General features: G+C 27.6%; 1 protein-coding gene across 5 annotated transcripts in view; it reads right to left on the bottom strand.

Moving 5' to 3' along the window:
* Nucleotides 1–4,501: 4,501 nt before the first annotated feature.
* Nucleotides 4,502–21,716, bottom strand: part of LOC114126971 (ras-related protein Rab-37) — a 30,065-nt gene continuing 12,850 nt past the window's right edge. For 2 of the 5 annotated variants that reach the window (XM_027991037.2, XM_027991036.2), the window contains 5 exons: nucleotides 14,495–14,603; nucleotides 8,392–8,502; nucleotides 8,159–8,303; nucleotides 7,871–7,990; nucleotides 4,502–4,770 (listed from right to left, as the gene is read on the bottom strand). In XM_027991037.2, coding sequence (XP_027846838.1) covers nucleotides 7,882–7,990; nucleotides 8,159–8,303; nucleotides 8,392–8,502; nucleotides 14,495–14,603 — 474 coding nt within the window. In that variant the 3' untranslated portion in view covers nucleotides 4,502–4,770; nucleotides 7,871–7,881. Of the gene's footprint in view, nucleotides 4,771–4,843; nucleotides 5,492–7,870; nucleotides 7,991–8,158; nucleotides 8,304–8,391; nucleotides 8,503–14,494; nucleotides 14,604–15,206; nucleotides 15,318–19,394; nucleotides 21,443–21,716 lie in introns of those variants that run through there. The other 3 variants (XM_027991034.2, XM_027991035.2, XM_027991038.2) reach the window with 3 other exon arrangements.

The following is a 21,716-nucleotide window of genomic DNA, read 5'->3' as shown; positions in this document are numbered from 1 at the left end:
GTCAGGAGTTCTCTATATAATCGAAATTCGAACACCAAAATAGATTATTTTAAACGCCTGCTATCGGTGCCTGACATAATATAATTATAAGCACTTAGGTACTAACATAATATATAAGTATAAAACTTATATGACTTTTCGGTCATTTAATTTTTATTGCCAATTATACTCCATTTGTCCCTTTCAACTGCTTTTACTTTTTTTTGGCATACCTGATTGTACATTTTTTATGTCGGTCTTCAGTTTTCCCAGGGAAATATATTCTTAGTTCTTATAAATAGTTTTCTCTTCGATAGTTCTAATTACTAACTAATGAACCTATTTTCGCTGCCTATTACAGAAAATATTTAATGCAAATTTCTCCTGTAATATGCAATCTTTGAAAATATTTAAACGATTTTATAAGTTGTAACAGTTAAAATAAATTGTAGTATAGCCTAAAATACAAAATAAAAAAAAAAAAATAAATAATTTCTTGTAAATACAATTTTTAAGTTAATTAATATTTTTATAAAAACAGTCAAAATAAGGTATATATGAGTAATAATAAAAAAATTACCTTTAGAAAAAAACGTGCCTTAAGGGCTCAAACAGTATTATAAGCTTGCATGGTCGATGGAGATAAGAAAAAATAAAAATTTGTCAAAGAAAATGTTCAAAAAGCGTAAAATTTCGATCAGAAAAACAATATGGCTCAAGGCTTCTAACAATATTTTATAAGCGTTGATGAAAAATAAGGGAAAATATAAATAATTGTTCAATGTGTAAAATGTTGATAAAAAAAAAGTGGACAACACAATAAACTAGGTGAAGGTATACAGTAATAAGGTAAAAGCGAATTGCTATAGACCACTGCAAAGTTTTCGCAGTCGGTTCTACGGGCAAACGAGGCTCGACATCTTCGGCCGCGCGAGCGGTGGCTGACGGCAAGCGGCAAGTGCGCGATGTCGTGAGTTTGTCTAAACTTTAACACTTTAACCTTGTCAGACCGTGGTACAGACGACTTTTCGATGGGCGGTGGAGACCGAAGTGGTCTTGGCTACGGATCTCCTCGGGGCAAAAAGAAGAGTCGACATGGATCGCTCCACAACGCACCGCGCGGTCCTGATATACTCTCCCCCTCCTAGTGTTCCGCCCCTAGTTGTCGGCTGCGTCTATAATTCCCCGTAGCCATCGGACCCTGTGGACGTAGAGTTCCCGCTAACTGAGAGTGCCGCCACTGACGTCTACGATCCTAGCTCAAAATGATATCGTCACTCACTCCGCGCCAAAGTCTCCACCGTCACGGTCGTATCGAGTCATTACCTGTCGGAGTCATATACAGCTACCATCGGGGCGGAATCGTTGTCCGCGTGACCAAAGCAGAAGGGCACTCGCCGAACCGTCAGAATGATCGACCGAGCTCGCGACGCCTGCGAATCCCGTCTTTCCGCGAGTGGTCGGAAAACGTGCTCGGGTGACCTACCGCTGTGCTCTGTTTCGTATCGTCTCCTTACCTGGTGTCGTCGTTGTCCTGTCCGATGTCTTCGGTGAAGGGGGGGGGATAGTGCCTGCGGACGCCATTTCATCACACGCGCACACAACAATAAGTCGCCCTCTGCGTAGCCGTTTTGTTGTTGATGCGCCCTGTGGTTCCGGCTCACCTGCCAGGACACCTACCTTGATATACCTACGTTTATCATTGTAATCAGCCGACATTAGGATTTCGCAAATCTGTTTATTTTTCCAAACACCTTTACTTATTGATATTTTATATCATCTACGAATAATAGATATAATATTTTATATCTAGGATTTCGATTTTTAGTGTACTAATATTTTACTCTTTTTGATTGAACTTTATTGTCAAATGATGCCAATAGTACGTTGAAAACTGTGGCCACATGAATTTTTCTTGTGAAACATGCCGATCGACTCTCCCGCCCAGTGCGAAATCTGCGCCGTTATTCGTTACTTTGTTGTGAAGATAAAATTTTCATATGAGATGTTTAATTAGGTACGAGCTGTTCAAAAATGTCATATGAATCGTACCAGTGTGTACAAGTGATATAGGAAGTTTAAAGACGGCCGTACGAATGTACATGACGATCTGAGGAGTTGAATACCGTCAATTTTTACTGACAACATTGTGAAAAAAGTAGAGAACGTGATCCAGATTGACTGGATGAACTTTTTGCAATGTTTTCGTAACCGTCAAGGAATTGTGAGACCATAAAAAAATTAAGGTGAGTTATTCAAAATAAATGGAGAGGTCTGTTAACAAGCTGAGTCTGATTGCTGCACGAAAACGCCAAACCCCACACGGCCAATGTTACGAAACAATTTTTGGACTCTTTTGGTTGGATATTTTGAACCACCCCCCCCCCCCGTATTACCACGACTTGGAGCCTTAAGATTATCATCTGTTTACTTCTTCGAAGAAGCACATGGGTGAAAAAAAATGTTCAACTGACGATAAGGGGCGGACGACAAGTGGACAAAAGAGGTGGCGGCAGTGTTCTACGAGCCAGGCATCAAAAAATTAATCTGCCGTCTCACAACCAACATTGAAAGAGGTGGTGACTATGTAGAAAAACAGCAAAAAATATATTGATGTAACCATGTAATTTTTTTTTTTTTAATAAATATTTTTGAAGCCTATAAAAATTAGGTACACTTACTTTCTGGACATGCCTCGTAATTATCGGTCTGGTAAGTCACGTATAATAAACGAATTCCCGATACGGTAGGAAACGTATCCGGTAGGTCACATACTAAACGAATACCAAAAAATTGTATTTAAATATAAATAAAGATAGGTACTTAAAAAGCATCTATTATTATAGATAGTAGATACTTTCAAATATAACGATTTCAAATAATTTGATTTTTTACTTTTACGTTAACTGAACTGCCTGAACTGAGTTTTTTTATAAGAATTTTTGTGTTGAAATATTTGAAAATAACGAAGGTGGGCTAGCGGGTACTGTATTATTGTACATTAGGTGTCGACTGTCGAGTAGGTTAGGTCACTGTTTAGTGTTATGGATGAGTAAATTTGAATTCAACGATTGAATACCAAAAACTATTCTGAGTAGAGACAGTCTGTCAGTCTATATGTTTTTTGATTTATAGCTATTAGGCATTAGCTTATAAAGTCGTTTATTTTACTTTAAGGTAAAATTGATAGGTTGATATAATTTTTTCAGAAAATATGGCATTATTTTATTAATTGAATACATTTATCATTCTGTTCGAAATTTAAAAACTATAACTAAAATAAAAAAGTTGAAAATTAATAATTTATTTTAAATATACACTTTGAATTTTTGAGAAAGTTTTTAAAATACTAATTAGTCAATGTACTTTTTTAAATTATTTGATATATATATATACTTAAGTAGGTACTTGAAAAAATTATTTGAATTCTTAATCAATTACTTTAAAAGACTGGGTTTATGAATTATGTGACATTAATGAAATGTTGAACGAAGTTTGTTTTAAATACATTTAAGTTTAAAAAATAATTGTTTGCAATAGTGGTTTGGTTTATGGCTAAAATAATGATACATACTTATTAAAAACAACAAAATTTGATTGGTATAAATGTATAGTATAGGTAATAGGTATGTATATACTTAATACACATTTCAGTTTTCGTTATATGTACATTTTTTTGCTCACATAAATAACAAATTATTATAATATTATAACTTATTATTGAACTGCTGTTTGTAATTATCAGCTGAACAATACTATATATATTAATTAATCTATGACTAAATAGTGATTAGATATACAAGAAAAGAACAAAAGACAGTCAATAGTTACATGACCATATTCTATAAATTTTGGGCCCCCAAAACTATTGGCCATGACCAAGCCGACCCTGGACGTAAAATATTAGTATACGTGTAAGTATAATATGTCAAAAAAAAAAAAAAACAGTATAAAATACCATGCACATATAACAGTACGATGGCAGTATATTTAAAACATATTTAATAATTCACTTATTTTTTTAAAACATAAAAATGATAATATTATAAAAATCAATATATACTAACTCATTAAATACATTTTTTTGATAGAAAAAAAATATACATGTATATAATACAACATACATTTTAAACAATAACAATATTTTTTAATAATAGTAAAAGTTATAAGTTAAAACGCGTATAACATTATATTTAGATATAAATTATTATTATAAATTATAATACTTCCTAATTCGGAGTTCCTATACACGGAGCGTCCATACAAATAAATATAAATGCTATTTACTTTATTAACACATTAATGATTATTGTTATTTTAATAACTATTACTACTTTATATTTAATATTATTATTCTATTATTGAAGTCAGTAGATAATATCTTAATATAATATTATTATAGTTCGCGGTAGATAACAACTGTATCTGACGATTATTGTTACTTGGTAGTTGGCTATAGGAACTTATCATTAAAATCATTTTTTACGGTGTAGTTACCAATAACTATATATATATATATATATAATATATATTATATATTTTATTTTTGTAGTAAATATTTTAGAAACAATAATCTATTTAACAACGTATTATATTTATATTTCTATAAGATAACTTATTGTAAAATATTTATCAGCCAGTCTTATGCCTTATAGTGGCATAGATTCATTTCGGCGATTATCGAATGACGATTGAAATGAATTATAAATAAGCAGGTAGAGATATTCGTATTCTCACATGTAGAATCTCTTTTTCAATTCTTCGTGTATCCAGTTTATTGTTTTTGAAAATCTATAGATTAGACGTAAGCAATAAATCAACCAAATATAAGCATACAATATAAACTATACTTTATTTTTGTTTAAAATATTCATAGCTATATATGTATAAAATATAAATACAATATTTAAAATAAATTTGTTTATTTGCTATATTATTATGTTTATTATCTACGTTTATGACAATAATAGCTAAATAATTTTCAATTTTTCATATAATAGTTAATAATGTTAATATACAAGCGTAATTATACAATTTTGTTGTTTAATGTGATAAAGTGATTAACTAATAAGACGTATGCTGTACATAGGTACCTATATAATGTAATAGCCAAATAAATACAATACAATACAATACAATACGAACAACAGCTAGAAGCCTAGAAATAGAAATGAATGTATGATTTTGAAACACAACAAGACTGATAGTTAATAATAACGAATATTTAATATGACGATTTATATATCGTATTTCTTTATAAAACGATTAAATTTAAATCATTTCAGTAGTATTGGTTCATGGGTACCTACTGTTGTTTGTACCTATTAGTGGTTGGGACTACTTGCCGCATCATTCGTAATACTGTAATTACAGACAAAGGACTACTTCATGGCCATTTATAAACACAAGTCACAATTTATTATATTATTTGTATTAAATTAAAAAAATCAGGAAGTCACTCTTCTGTATAAGTATAGTGGTTGTTGAGAATATCTCGTCATTGACCAAGTCACTGTAAATTGTAATGGATATGTTAAATTTGAATTTTGATGATAAATCATCGTTTAGGTTGTAATGATATGCTCGGTATTATATTTATAAACGATTCTGAGCGGAGATAGTAAATGTATAATATAATGTAATTTTGGAATTTTCAAGTTGTTGTAAGTTCTATCTATAAAAATATAGCTTTTTATTAAATTTTTAATTAAAAAATAATTTGTGAACTTTCGAAATTGTAATGAGTTTTTTTAAAATTTGAATTTCAAATACAAATAAAAAAAATATATGTAACTATATTTTGTAATTACGGTAAAAACTATTTAAGATGGACGTTCTTTAAAATGTAAAGCTTTTCCTTACTTACAAAGCAATTTTTTCATACGTTATAATCAAAATAAAACTAAATAATTCAAAAGTCTTAAATGTCTATAACTAGCACAAAAATATTCAATATATTTTGAAAATTAAAAATTGAATTGTGAAATTTAAATCTCTATACTATTATTAATTTTATAATTGATTTATAAAAACTAGTTAATGGATTAGAAATTTTTAGGCGGAGGTAAACTCTCCCGATGTTATGCTAAACTTATACTATAGTAAAATAAATACATTTATTGCTCCGCCCAGAATCTAAAATACAATGAATATAAATTTATTTATGTATTATTATTTACCATTATGTAATTATGTATTATCGATAGGACGAGTTTTAATTAGAACATAATTGTATGTAGTAATGCACAATTTTATTAAAAAGCTGATTAAATAGTTTAAATACATTCATAACATTAATTCAAAACTAAAAAATATTCAAATAAGTTAAGAATTTTTTTTTATTAAATCATTATGGAAAGTTGAAATTATGTTTATTTTTAAATACATAGAATTTAAGCATCTAGCATACAGTGTACCTATCACGCAGGATGGTTTTGATGTTTAAAATGTGTCATAATGTGTAAAATTGTATTTTAACTCACAATTCAATAGACATTTCTACTCTTAAAAAATAGAATCATCGATAACGTTGAGTTTATATCCTGAGAGTCCATTGTATTTATTGGAATACATTCAAATTTTATTTAAAACATTTATTGAAAATAAATTGAGCAAATACCGGATGTATTTTACACTTGTTCGATTTAAGAAAATTATTGTTCAATAATATAAATAACAAACTAGGCTGATTGTTGAATATTTAAATTATTTATATCTATTAATATTACTATATAAACCTTATATTTTTTACCTAAACTTATTAATTTTATTATTATTTTACTTTTTACTCAGACATACAGATAAAACCCTACATAGATTAAAAAAAAAAAAAACTTAAAAAGACAATATGAGCAGTAGCCAGTAGGTAATTACCCAAGTATTAACGATTATCGTTTATATGATGTTAAAAAATAAGCTATTTAAATAGATTCGAGCTAGGTTATAGATTAAATTTTTAATTGGCCAATTAGGCAGATATTGGTATTCGTATTTACCCATTTGAGTACAGATTAATAATGGATCTGCAGATTATTAAACGTAGTTATGTCACAGAATCAGTATTACCGCAGTTGGTAGTTATAAACAGTTATTTTTCATTACGAAAATAATATAGGACAGTATCTAACACTATAATTATCTAGGTACATTTTGAGTTGGTAAACATTATTAAAAATGCATTATCTACTCAAGTTAATACTTATGTAGGAAGGTAATATAATATGCTACCTGTAGTAGCATTTTATCAACACTAATTGCCAATTGGTGGGAATTATACTTTTCTGTTTCTCGTGTTGACTTCATGTTTACTATTAGTAAACAGCCTATAATGTGCGGTTGTGTAGCGTTGATATTCAATACCTATTGTAGCAATTTAAGGGCTTGCAAAATGAACTAAAATAACCAAACGTATATTCAACTAAATGTGTAGTATTCGTTATTACTTATTTCGTAAATAATAATTCTAGTTTGGACACAAACAATTTTAAGTCATCACAAACAACAATTAAAGCGTATTACAGACATTACGGTTTAATGTGTAGTGTTCGACACATTTTAATAAAATAAATTTGATACAATAAACAAACGCCAACACAGAAAACAAAAAGTATGGTTTCATTGGTTTCTAATAAATATACATTGCATGTTCATTAATGAAACAAGCATTTCAGTATTTTAATTGTATTTATAAAATTTGTAAAATAAATTCATATACAATATATAAATTATATACATATCTACCATTCTTAAAATAGAATACTCATGTTTAAAATGATTGTACAGCATAAATATTTAATTGCATTAAAATTATTCTATTATGACTCTACTTTGATATTTTTATTTTGCAACTATTTTATAGAATACATTGAATAATTTGATCTTTATACTTTACCATAAAATGTATTATGTTGTAGTACATGCAGGACAATTGGTTTTAGTTTGTTCTTTTACATAATCTTGTACATTAAAAGATCCTTTTTTTTCTATCCCTGTTTTTCTGAATAATAATTCCCTAAAATTGTAAATATAATAATTAATATATATATTATAATATAAAAAAGATATTTATGTGTATGGCAAGTGTCCATAATTATTCGTGTAGGTATATTGTTTAGTCCCACTTAGTGAAATACATTTTTACACTCAATTATAATATGTATAATAATTATGTTATAGATACCTTGCAACAGCCATAAAAGCGATTTCGACATTAAAACCCGATTTTGCAGAAGTCTCCATAAAAGTGACTGAATATTCCTTGGCTAATTGTTCTCCGTCTTCTCTTTTCACCATTCTATCATTTAAACTGCAATCAGCTTTATTTCCTAAGATAAATGATAATTTAATTAAACATAATAGAAAATTGCAAATCAATAAGTATAAATAGTTTAATAATTAATTTTGGGCGCATACCTATTAACATTATGACTACTTGATCATTAGCATAATCTCGAATTTCACTCAACCACGCTCGTGTGTTGTCAAAACTTACTTTGTTAGTTACATCGTACAAAAGTAAAAGTGCTGTAATACAAACGTAAATTAAATAATAAATTATTTACTGTACACATTATACGCAACATGCAAGCAGTATAACTACCTAGTTGCCAGTATGCTTTTTGAATTAAAATAAAGCAATAATTAATGAGAACTGTTATTAAATATAATAGTTCAGAATGTATTACGGCGGAAAGATTTAAGAAAATATATTATATGTATCTAACATATAAGTATGAAATAGGTATATATATATACGTTGTTGAATAAATTAAGATGAATTTGTAATGATATTTAATTATACTTCGGAAGTATCAGAAATAATATTCCTTTAATATTGTATAGATGATTGATCTATAAAATTGTCTGAAAAATGTTTTTTAACATCTGAGCCTAATCTAACAACCAGACATCGGATTTTAATATTATTCAAGTTGTGCTTAAATTTTTTAATCTAAAATCTATATTGAATAAAATCTCTAATTTTGGTAACCATCTCTTACTGCAACCAAACTAAGACCACTATGTTAAAAAAAAAAAAAAAAAACTATGTCTTCTGGATCAACAATAGGTTTTTGATTTTCGTCATAAACTAGATTAAAATCAAATCCAATATGGAAAGACATTCAATTCATCTCCAATGCAACAAAACCATATACCCCAGGATTGCAATAAGAGTTTCTCTATTGAACTCTAGAAGGATAATTAAAATCTGATCTTATCATAAAATATGTTAGAGGTAATCCTACAATTATTAATTCAAAACACTAAAAATTAATCACGTTTTACTTTTCAACAACTAGAATGTAATAAGTAACCAGAATGTTTAAACAATAAACTAAACGTATTAATATCAAACATACATTTTTTTTAATTTTTCTATTTTAGTTTTCAATAAAACTTGGTTAATAAATAACGTACATTTTTCTGTTTAAGGGTTTTTAAAATTGTTCAATATTTAGATGTACCCAATTGATACATTAATCTTGCTTATTAATCAGAGGTTGGGGAAATTAGCTTTAAACAAGTATATTTCATTAGTTATTTAGGTCAACATTAACAATATACAACAATATTACTAAAAATGTAATTATTGGTTGTTTATTTAATTTCAAATTATTTTTCTTTCTTGAATATCGATTATTTGGATGTTTTTGATAAACTAATTTCTTTTCACCATTATTATTATTTTCTTTGTTTCAGTGATTTTTCAACTTGCACAATGCAACTTTCAATGAAAATTTAAACCTTTTTTCTTTAGAATTCTTTTTCCTTGTGAATCTAGCCTTTCTTAATGCATTCTAAATAAATACAAAACTAAATCACAAGGGTTTTATGCTTACCTTGTATTATATAATTCTTAAAAAAATTATGTTATTGATCCTATCCACAGTTATCATCCATCTTTAAACAGTTGTTATACTAATATTTATATCCTCTCCTCTCTATTATATATTCTAAAATATAATTTTTTTTGCATCAATTAATTGGTAAAATTTTTTAGACTTTCTTATGATGATTATTCTGATCGATGAATTGTAGTCTCTACTAAATCTTATTATAAAGTATTATGCACAAATTAGAAGTATTATTAAATCTATATTTCTTCCCTGGTATTTAAGACCTAATAAAGTTAATAAAACTTAAAAAAACTTATCATACTATACTCAAGATGTCTAATTATAACAGTGGTTATTTCAACTTTTCACAATGTAAAGTCCTAAGTAAATTAGATTACTCTCATTACCTACTTAAATAATATGCAATATTCCTTATAAACTCAACCTTAAAAGTTATGGTGTTACATAAAAAACCTTGGATCATAAACTAAACTACACAACACTATGTATCTTGATCTTTATGTGAATGGAAAGATACCCAGGTAACTTTTTAGTTTTTAAATTTATTTTTCTCTTAAATTTTTAGTATGCATGTTTTGTAATTTCGTGACATCTTTCAATAGCATATACAGTTTACAAAATTATATTTTAATTAAAATGTTTTATTATTGAACTTAAAAAAATTTCATACTTTTTACAAGTTTTAAGGACATATAGTAAGTACACGGGTACATCTATATATTTTATACAAATTAAGATTTAATTTACATAAATAAAAAGTTTAATCTTATTTGATTATCATTTTTATTTTATTTTACTTTTACTTTTTACTTTACCTACTTATAAACAAAATAAAAATATAAAAAAAAAAAACAGTAAATAATGGCCAAGAAATATTTAACTTATTTAGTAGTTTTTTCTTTTGTATATAAAGAAAGAGTTAACTTAAGTTAATCTCAATAATTTCTTTACTTCTTATAAAATTTAATTCTCCAGCTCGTTAAATGAATTTCATATTGAACTTTTTGATGTTTTCCATGAATTAGAGACCGCTATCGGGCCCGATGGCTTTTACCCCATATTTCTATATGATTGTGAATTTATTTTTGTTCACCTAACTTAAGCTTCATTAAAAAATGGACAATTTCTTATACCTGTGGAAATCTACCCAGGTTTTACCTATTTTTAAAAAAGGAAAACGATTCTTAATTTCAAATTATCATCTTAGATTAATAATTTTTATTCTCCAAATATATTTTCAAAGATTATGACTAAAAAGAATAAAAAATTACTTCCTTCTTTAAGAACATTACAATACTTCAATTATACGATTTTTGTGGTCATCTATTCCTAACCTAATAACAATTAAATATCATGTATTAAATTATTTTAAAAAGTCATCATTTTCACCATAATATGTTATCCATACTGATTTCTAGAAAGCCTTTCTTGATTAGTTTCACCAATTGACTTTGCAAATCCATTTTTTATCATGTATTGATTATTTTTTTATCATAATAAATCCAATTTGTTGAATTTAAAAATTCTTCATCATCTCCTAAATTTTTAACTTCTGAGGTTCCCCAAGGGTATCACTTTTCTTCATTCCTCTTTAACTTTTTTAATGTTGTTTTTTTTTGTTACTAATTCGTATATTATTCTAATCACTGATGACCTAAAAATTATCAAGTTAATTTTATCTATTGAGGATAGTATACTCTTACAGAATGATTTAAACACTTTTAATGAACGGTGTACCTTCAATTATCACTCTCTAAATACTAACAAATGTCAAGTCATATCTTTATTCAAAAAAGCCAATTAATTTTATTTATGGCTTATTGCCTTATTCACTATAAGCTTAGTTTATTCCTCTGTAATCAAAGATTCAGTTACCTATATATTTTGAATTTAAACTACGATTAAATTCCCATGTATTAACAATCTAAATTAAGGCTTTAACTATTTTGGTACGATTAAAGGTAATTATTCTGAATTCAACTATCCTTTTATCTTCAAATTCCTATATATACTTCTCTTCCTACCGTTTACTTAAAATATGCAACGATAATCTGGGAAAATAATAGCATTGATCATAATAACCAACTTAAAAAATTCAAAGTATAGTCTTTAGCTTTATATCTGCTTCAAATTTATTATATCAAGAACTCTCTACACTAGTTAGAAAAATATTCTATAGAAATCTTAAAGTTGGATTCGTTAAAAATAAGTATAACGCTTACAATTTATTCTTTAAAAGTTAATAATTATAAATATTAAATAACAATGCTCAAAATATTGTCGGACTACACTACACAAATTCGCGTATGTGCATAATACACTTGAGACAGACTTAGAGAATTTGAACCAACAATCAACGAACAGTGACCAACAAAATCTTATCGCCGACATGTTATTGTCCAACACCAGTCACTATGATTTACGTTAGATTATCGAAAAAATTACTAACTATTGAAAAAACTGTGCATCTAGTATCTTGATCATAAAATGATACTAGATACGAGTAAAAAAAGTATTTAAATATACGATACAACTGATACAAGACACATTAAAATTATGTGTCTCGATTCAAAGTACAAGATAAAATTGTATTTCAGATACATACCTATCTAGTATCTAGTATCTAATATACTGTCTAGCCCTGAATATAACTAATAAAATTTGAATTTTTATCATATAAAAGCTATAGTTCATAATAGTTTTTCAAACATATACATTTTAAATTTAATAAATCTATGAAATGTAAAAGCTTCAAGCTATATTACATTATAATATACAGCAACATAGTTTACACAGTATAAGTTATATTATGGATGAGTGTTTTTTAGCCAGATCAATATATGGTATATATTGTTATTGTGTGGTATACTAAATAAACATCAATATTATATTATATTATCACTTATAAGTTATATTTAATTAATTTAAAATGTTTATGAAAGGTATTGTATATTTTGATCATAGTAAATCATAGTAAATATACTATATTGTATATATTGTTTGATATTCATTATAGATACCTACTTGAAATTTTCACATTCTTAGCAAATATAATCATTATCTATGTACAATATAATTTTAAAAATATTACGATACTTTTGAGCTATTTATAGATGTTTTATATTTTAATCTTTTTTTCTAATTTTACTCCAATAAATGTAAATGTCGATAAAAATGTTTTCATTTGGTCAAAAACTTGAAATTTAGTACAAAATATCATATCAGTTGTTTTTATAGATAATAATATGTAAAAATATTTAAAGTACATAACCACTATTTATTTTTAAAAGCATTTGAAGATCAAATGTTGGCTAAATTCACAAAATCACCAAATGTTGTAAATTGATTTGCAGTTGAAAATGTATGAACTATGCTATATTAATATAGATAGTTTAGTTTAGAACATTTAATAGAAAGTCTCTCCTCCCATAAGTAGTTCGTACAAAAACCCAAAAATCATATATAAGCTTAATTATTTTTATACATTTCAAGTTAAAATTGAGACGAAATTATATATATTAATGATGATTATTGATATTCATTATTTTTGGGGACATACAACTTTTACTTATATTATTATATTTTTACATAATATATTGATATTTGTCAAATGCAATGTATTCAGCAAAATATAACTACTAATAGTAAAATCAACTACTTTACTTAATAGAAATAGAAATATCAAAAAACACATATTAACATGAAATATACTTAGTGATATAAGCTAATAAACTGTCTTCGCTCATAATCGTTTTTCACATAGATACAATGATATAATGATATCATTAAGTTCAAATTTAACACATCCATCACAGTGACCTACCTGACATGCACCTACTGTAAATATAACAGAGCGGTATCCCACTTCACACTTGCCCACCTTTTTAAATTTGTAATTTTGGTATTTTAATTACTACCGAGATACAATATTAAACGTCAAACTATATAAATATATATATTTGAACCGATGACAAGGTTGGATATTTGGTTAACTATTACTACTTCGCTTGTCACCCATTTTTTTTTCTATTAGTATGCATCGTTTTTCAATTTAAAACGATAAATTTACATGGTATGTAGGCGTATTGTAGATACTAGTTACATAAACAATTATAATTTATAGCTGGGTATATTATAATAAATTTCCTACATAAAAGGACGTCATATTTTTCACACCCGCATACATAGTATTTCTGTCTTACAACACAGTACATTTTAGGTATTAGTTTAAATATTCGAGTAAATTTATCTATTATCTAACTTTGAGGTATAGACATCGTCTATCTTCTTAAGTTAATTTTTTACAATATTTAAAGTTTTGAAATTTTAATATTTTACATAGGTAAGTACTTATAACTCACTTAAAAATTAAAAAATTGTAAAAAAGAACTAACGATATAACATAGATAATGTTCTTACCTTTATTTTTGATAATAAGTCAATTACTCTCTTTAACGTTTAATTTAACAACACAAAATGGAACTACAGAACGTACTAGTATATTTTTGTATGTTATGTGATGATAAGAAAAATCACATAAGGGTACGACGTCCTTTTAACGCGTGAAATTTATCATTTCTGTTTTTTATTTGTAATTTGTACATAATTTATTAATGTGTTTGATTTAGTTTATATTAGTTATTAATATTAATATTTACCGTGAGCATCTCTGTAATAAGCGTGTGTTACGCTTCTAAATCGTTCTTGACCTGCAGTGTCCCATATCTGTAGCTTGACTTTGGAGTCGTCAACAGATATAATTTTATTCTAAAACACATAATAAATTGTATTTTATAGTAAAATTCATAAAAAGCAAAACACATGTTCACAAAAAATTAAACGTTTTTTAATGTATATAAAAAAAATGTTATTTCATTAGTTATTAAAAATATTTAAACACATCAGCTACGTTATCCAACTGTTGACTTTTTCTAATGTATAATATATGAAGATCTTAAAATCGCGATAAACGATCAAGGCACAGGTGCTTTTCCTGGTTCTACATAGTTTAAAAAATAATAATATTAATATAAAATACATCAATTTTATATAGGGTACCTTCAACTACAAATGAATTACCACATGTTCATAGCAACTGTCTAAATAACACCGTCTACCTATGCTAAGCAGCGTCTACATTATCTTATCACACGTGCATGTTGTTTTATAATTTGATGTTATTATATACGGGTTGATTCCATTTTTTAGGTCACGTACAAATTGCTATTATTATTCTTTTAGTTATCATAACATATTAATAATGATCGTCATTCGTCAGTAAAACAATCGTATTTATAGTATTTTTTTTATCTATTTTCATATGCGACGATCAATAATTAAACAAGATTCGAAATCGATCGTCGATCTCACCCTGAAGTCTACACCAACGGTAGAAATATAATTGCCACCCAAGAACATATCGTCTCTGAAACGGACCAACAGACAAGTCTTCCCAACTCCGGAATCGCCAAGTACCATCACCTAAAAATAAAATACTGCAATTAATACAAAATAGACTAATCAAAATTGTATTATTGCATGAAGGGAAAGAACAAAACTTTATGACTCTATAACTTATAAAAGCCAGTATAGAAAAATGTAAACACGTAGTTATCCTATACTAAAACCAAGCAAAACCTACACAAATGTAGAATACAACTTGATGTTTTTATTATAACTAATATAATAATATAATATACTCTGCATAATGAAGACAGTCGAAAGCCCGCAGGTTTGAAAAGTGGTTGTGATATAACTATTCGAAGGACATTCTTAGTTATAATAGGGACGTTTAATTTATATGTAGGTACCTATGTCCTATTGTACAATTTAAAGACTTCTAATATGTAAAGTTTATAATAATGATTTCACTACAATGTCTTTGTATGATATATAAAAAAAACATGGCTTCATGCATAGCTTGTTAGGCTAATTGCACGTCAAAATAAAATTATAGGATAGGGATATTCGTAGTTTTAAAAATACATTTTAAAGTCACTGAAGAACCAATATAATACTTAATAATATTAGATAATGATATTATAGATAATGATACTATTTTTCTAAATTTACTATTTAATAAATAAAAATTTTATTATTTTTTGTTGTTTTAAAATAATTTATTAGGTATCTACGTTATCATTTGAGATAAATTGAATATCCCATTCTCAAATTATTATAAATTGTAACATTGTTGGTTCGACGTCAAAATTATTTAGTATCTAAAACTGATTAACATGTTTTAAACAAAGTTCCTTTATGTCACCTATTGAATGTGTTTTCAGTCAATGATAAAGATGTTATGGATAAAACTGTATTGTAACAATAAATGAAATTCAAGTGTCTGCAATATTAAATATTTTGAATAACTTGCTATTGTTTGTTCAACAAATAACAATCAATATTTCTGATATGATACAAACATATATTTCGTATATCAACAGCAATATTCAGATATTTCATAAAATAAAAATAGATTATTTTGAATCTCAAGAGACGAGAATGAAGAATAAATAACTATGAATATCCTAAATTCATTTTTTTCTATGGTACCTATTGATTTAACTAATACTAATCTATTTAAGTAATATTTAATTTAATTGTTAGCTTACATTAATAATATAATATCCAGAATAACAAAGTAATATGATTTACGATGAATTTTTTAACGTTTTGTAAAATAAACGGATTAAAAAGAATAAGAATAGTTGAATCATAAAACTAATAATAATAGTATCTCAAAATTTTTCAAATTGATTTAAAAAATTAACTTTTATTTCACATGATTTATTTGTTTCTGTTATTACTTATTAGTTATTAGTTATTACCTATTATTTTTTTTTTTTTGTACTTCGTCTATCTTCAAATATAATTGAGATACAATAATTTCTGTTAAAATTCCATTAAATAATATTAAAAAAGGATCTCAATACTATATAGTATATAGTCATATAATACCATATAATAATTTATGATAATATGTAAGTAAAGTTTCTAACTAAATTAATGCTAAAATTAAATATTTAATTAAATATGCTAATAGTTCATTGTATCTACTTCGTTTATTTGTTGCTACTAAGAAATTTATAGTTTTCTTAATATTAAACTCATTATGGATATATAAATTTAAAAACATGTCAATTAGGCAGGTCACAAAAAGGTATTATAGACTCGCATAGTTGATAATCTACTTTGTATTTATAAATTATAAATAACAAAACGTGAAACATAACACCTGCGGACAACGGCACTCTGTGAGATGATATTATTAATATAGAATTCGAAAAAAAATATTTTCGCATAACATAATAATTTATTATCAAAAGTGTAAAATGTTATAAAAATAACAATCCAATAAACTCAATTTTTAATAAAATTTTTTTTCATGTTAATAAGCTTATTAAATGTAATTATTATTGATTATGTAGTAAGTTGTTATGTTAGTAAACAATGTATATTGTGTAAAAATTTGTTTATAAAATTATTATTATTGAGGTTAGATAAAAATTAACTTTAAAATTGTCCTATTAGTTAACTAGATATCTTATTGAGTATCGACTAATTCATATTTTAACATGACACTTATTATACAAATGTTATGAAAATATTTCTTTTACATGATTTTATGTTTTTAAAAAATAACATTTTTGAATATATATTTTATATATTATAGTTATTATATAACTATTAAATTTTTTATAACTATTAGTTTTTATTTATTAAGCATTACTCTTAATTACTTGAAAGTATTTAAAGTTTAGACAAATGAAGTAGTGGACGAACATTTTCGGAGTATCTCTGCATTTATGTACTATTCTATTCCGCTCATCTAAATTTTGAATACCTACTTATATAACTTATAAACTATTCGTTCAAGATCGATTTCTATACACCAAAATACTGAAAAATTATTCTGCTTTGGAATAATTGACTAAAATATACGTTGTCAATGTTGTCATTAAAAAAAGTGAAACACTTAAAAATAGTAAAATTTTTTCGGAAACAATTTAAAATATTTTCAAAAACAATTATAATAGTTATTGAAACAATGCGTCTTACGAAAAAATGATTATCTGGTTCTGGTATATAATTAATACACAAATATAGCTTGTGAAGAATATGATTATATAAAAAATATGCTTTTCTTATAGGAGATTCAAAAGAGTGTAATTTCAGTGGTATTTACCATCGTACTTGAGGTAAATAAAAGATTACAATCTTGATACGTCATCTAGACTAGATTTTAGGAGATATTTAAAAAATGAAATATAAATTAGCAATTTAATGTTACCTGGTGGAAATCAAAATGAGAATATTATATACTTGATGTATGGTGGAAAACACAGACTGTCCAGAATATCCAGAAAAAAATGTATTCAAATACCTAATAAGGATTGTAATACTGTTGTAGTGCAGTGCGGCTATTATATACAGTGAACTTATACATCGTGTGCTTAGTATGCTTCTATGTATAATGTACTTATTGTTGTATACATTGTATTGTATAGTTATACGTATACAATGTCTAAATTTAAAAATTATAACAGAGAAGCCCAAGGATAAGGTAGAAAATATTTTAAACATAGTTTAAACTCATTTAAGTATGTTGTGGGTACTCCCTTTACCAATCTAACTATCGCGTACGTTAAAAGTAATACTATAATATGGTATACATATTAAGTTATTTAAATTAATTAAATAACACTATAACAATTAAAGATAATATGTTAAACAAAAGTAGGTAGTGTTGTACTTGTTTTTAAATTTGAAGACAATGATGAATAACAATTCTTAGGTTACCTTATCTCGATTATTGTCACTAAGTTTTAAGTTAAATCCTATAGGCTTCACCTTTAACTCGTTTTAGTGTAGTTTTCTGAAAAACTGTTAGCTAAATAAAAATATCATTTTTAAAGTGCCATCTGTGCTCAATTTTTGATCTATAGAGAAGTAGCATGAAACTTTTGAACTTTTTTACTACCTGTAAAAAATATTATAACTAAAAAGAACGATAAATCATTGTAATATCATTAGCTTCTCCTGCTACGATTCAAATATAACATGTCAATTTGATGAGAAACTTTTTAGTTTATTAACTTAAATTAATATTTTAAAAAATAAATTATTCAAAAACAAAAATTTTATAGAAAATATTCTCAAAAAATTGTTTCTGAAATTTCAAAAAAAAAATCTACATAATTATATAGTTATTAGAATATCTTATACATAAACACCATGACATCTTTTAGAAAGCATAAAATATTTGAATTATCAAACTGAATATTGAGTAGTCACTAGTCAATAGGTAGTTCGAAGAGCTTTGGATTCGTGCAACACTTCTATAGAGAAACAAAACTAAAGTCATAAAACTAAGAATAATTGGCAATGGACTTGCGTTTTTAAAATAATTTAAACAATTTTTAGAATGACCGCTACATACGCAGGTATTATAATGTGTGCAGATAATTGTGCATATCAATATTCATCAAGGAACTTGTATATTTTGTGTAATACGTGGTACGCAATATTATTAAGTCTACATAACTCATTTTCACTCACTTTGAAGAACCAATCGCAAATGGAATCGGGATGCGGTTGAAACGTCGTCCTCTGCGAGATCTTGCAGGCGGCCGCCTTTTGCCGGAGCGACGACGACGAAGACGACGCGGCCGCCGCGGCGGCAGCCACGACGCCGGCCCAACCGTTCGGACATTGCTTCTCCGGCGTGTCCTCCAAGTTGGCGGAAGTCCTCCGCTTGGACACGATCCGTCGTTCGAACACCCGGTCGTCAGACGACATCGCGCTAGTAGGTTATATTATTATACCGTCGAAGCGGTGTTAACGTATTATTATTATGACTGGCAGACGCGTGACGTAGACGTTTCACTGCACTTTAGCGAACATTTCGCGCTCGGTCGCACTGCACGTCATGATATCGTAATGTTATGATTTACAGACAACACCACTCACACGGTCATGGTCCGTAAACGAGAAGAAAATAACGGTCAGTTGAATACGACGACGACAGCGACAAAGATAACGTCGAGCACGTCTACGCGCGGTCTGCGTATTGTGGTGGTACCGCGAAGAGGGCCTTCAATAAGCGACAGCGGCGGTGTCTCTGACGACGACACATGCGCTGCTGACGGCACGCGAACTGTTGCCACGGTCCCGTATCTGAACACTTGTGGCGCGCGCGGAAACTTTTCAACCAGCAGCGTCGTCCTCCCCGTCCCGCCCGGCCACTCGCGGCGGCGGCGTGCGCGCGAGCGTGAGCGTATACATTTCGCGCCGATCACGCGCGTACACACACACACACACACACACACGCGCGCGCGGCGCACACGCATCGCATTTCACGATACGGTCTGTGAGGGAGCGCGCGAGCTTATGGCTTTCCCGGGCGTATCCATAGTTACCGTCTGGGGGCTAATGATGCGCGTCCCGCCGTGTACGTCTAATTCGTCCGCGGATACATCGCGTTATTATTATTATCAAGTATATCGCTATTATCATATACTCTATTATTGTAAATTATAATAATACACACTGTGTTATAATATGTTTGCGCGCGTTACGCGCAACGTCACAAATTCGTATTATTATATTGTTACACAATATTGTAGAATAATATTATTGTGTTTGTTTTTGTATACGCGCGTCGGTAGACGATGAGTAATTATGAAAAAATAACGGAATAATGGTCAAGTTTACAAAATCGACTAACACAAACTATATATAGGTACCTAGTCTATATGGAAAATATGTCAAAAAATGGTCAAATTCATACGATCTTGTTTCGTGAAAATGGATCGTCTATACCTACTCGATGTAATTTTTAACGAAATTTAATTTTTACAAAAAATAACTATCCGATTATTTCTATTATAAGTCATGAGATATACTAAACCGCGACGATAATATTATTATCTACCGTATAATTTGTGATCCTGCAGTCTAATATAGTATATTTAACATAGTGTTTCACGAAGTAATAAAAGTTTAAAAACAGAATCCCGAATAATAAGTACGTAAAGTCAATATTTGATAACGTGCATATTTGACACAATTATGTTATTATAGACATAACAGCGTGGGCACTGCAAGGTTGTTGTTCAAATCTCTAACTCTGTTTACTGATTTATAAACTAATTGTATCAAATCATTATGACTGAAACTAATATTATTTTAACAAATATTCAAACAATCCCCCCCCTTAAAAAAAAATGTATGATTGATTGAGTTTGAAATTATATTATACACAGTTCAACACAGCAATTAAAAAAATTATAATCTTTATAGTTGTATACGAAACGCAACTTATTAAATAACCCAGGTACCCCCGAAGTTTGAGAGAACAGTGAAGTTGACCTCTTATCATTATAAAATTCATTGCGGATAAGATATGGAGTTTAAAAATCTGTAATGTGAGATACAAATATTTAAAGATGAGTAAGAAAATATTGGAATTAGTCCGGAGTTCATCGGACATTATCAGAGAGCTGAATTACGCACGTAATAAAACGTGTTCATATATTTTATTATATTTATGTATTTTGTAGTATATTATGTATAATATTTTTGCTATTTTATTAGATTTTTTTTTTTTGAAAAAAACAATATGTATTTTTCTGGTTATTTTTTTTACTTTATCATATTTTCTAGACTTTTTTATGACCATTTTTACATGGATCTTATTTATTGGTGTAATCATACCCCCTATGTATACGAAGTATTCTATTATATATTTTTTGTATAATACGTTTAATACAATATGAAATTATTTGAAATTATTAATTAAGTGCTGATATAGTGCTGTCGCGCCTACATATATATATTCTATTTATACTTATATAATGTATGCGACGTCTGCATACTCTT

This window comes from Aphis gossypii, chromosome 2 (genome assembly GCF_020184175.1).
Source record: "Aphis gossypii isolate Hap1 chromosome 2, ASM2018417v2, whole genome shotgun sequence".
NCBI lineage: Eukaryota > Metazoa > Arthropoda > Insecta > Hemiptera > Aphididae > Aphis > Aphis gossypii.
This window is presented reverse-complemented; position numbering and strand designations above follow the sequence as displayed.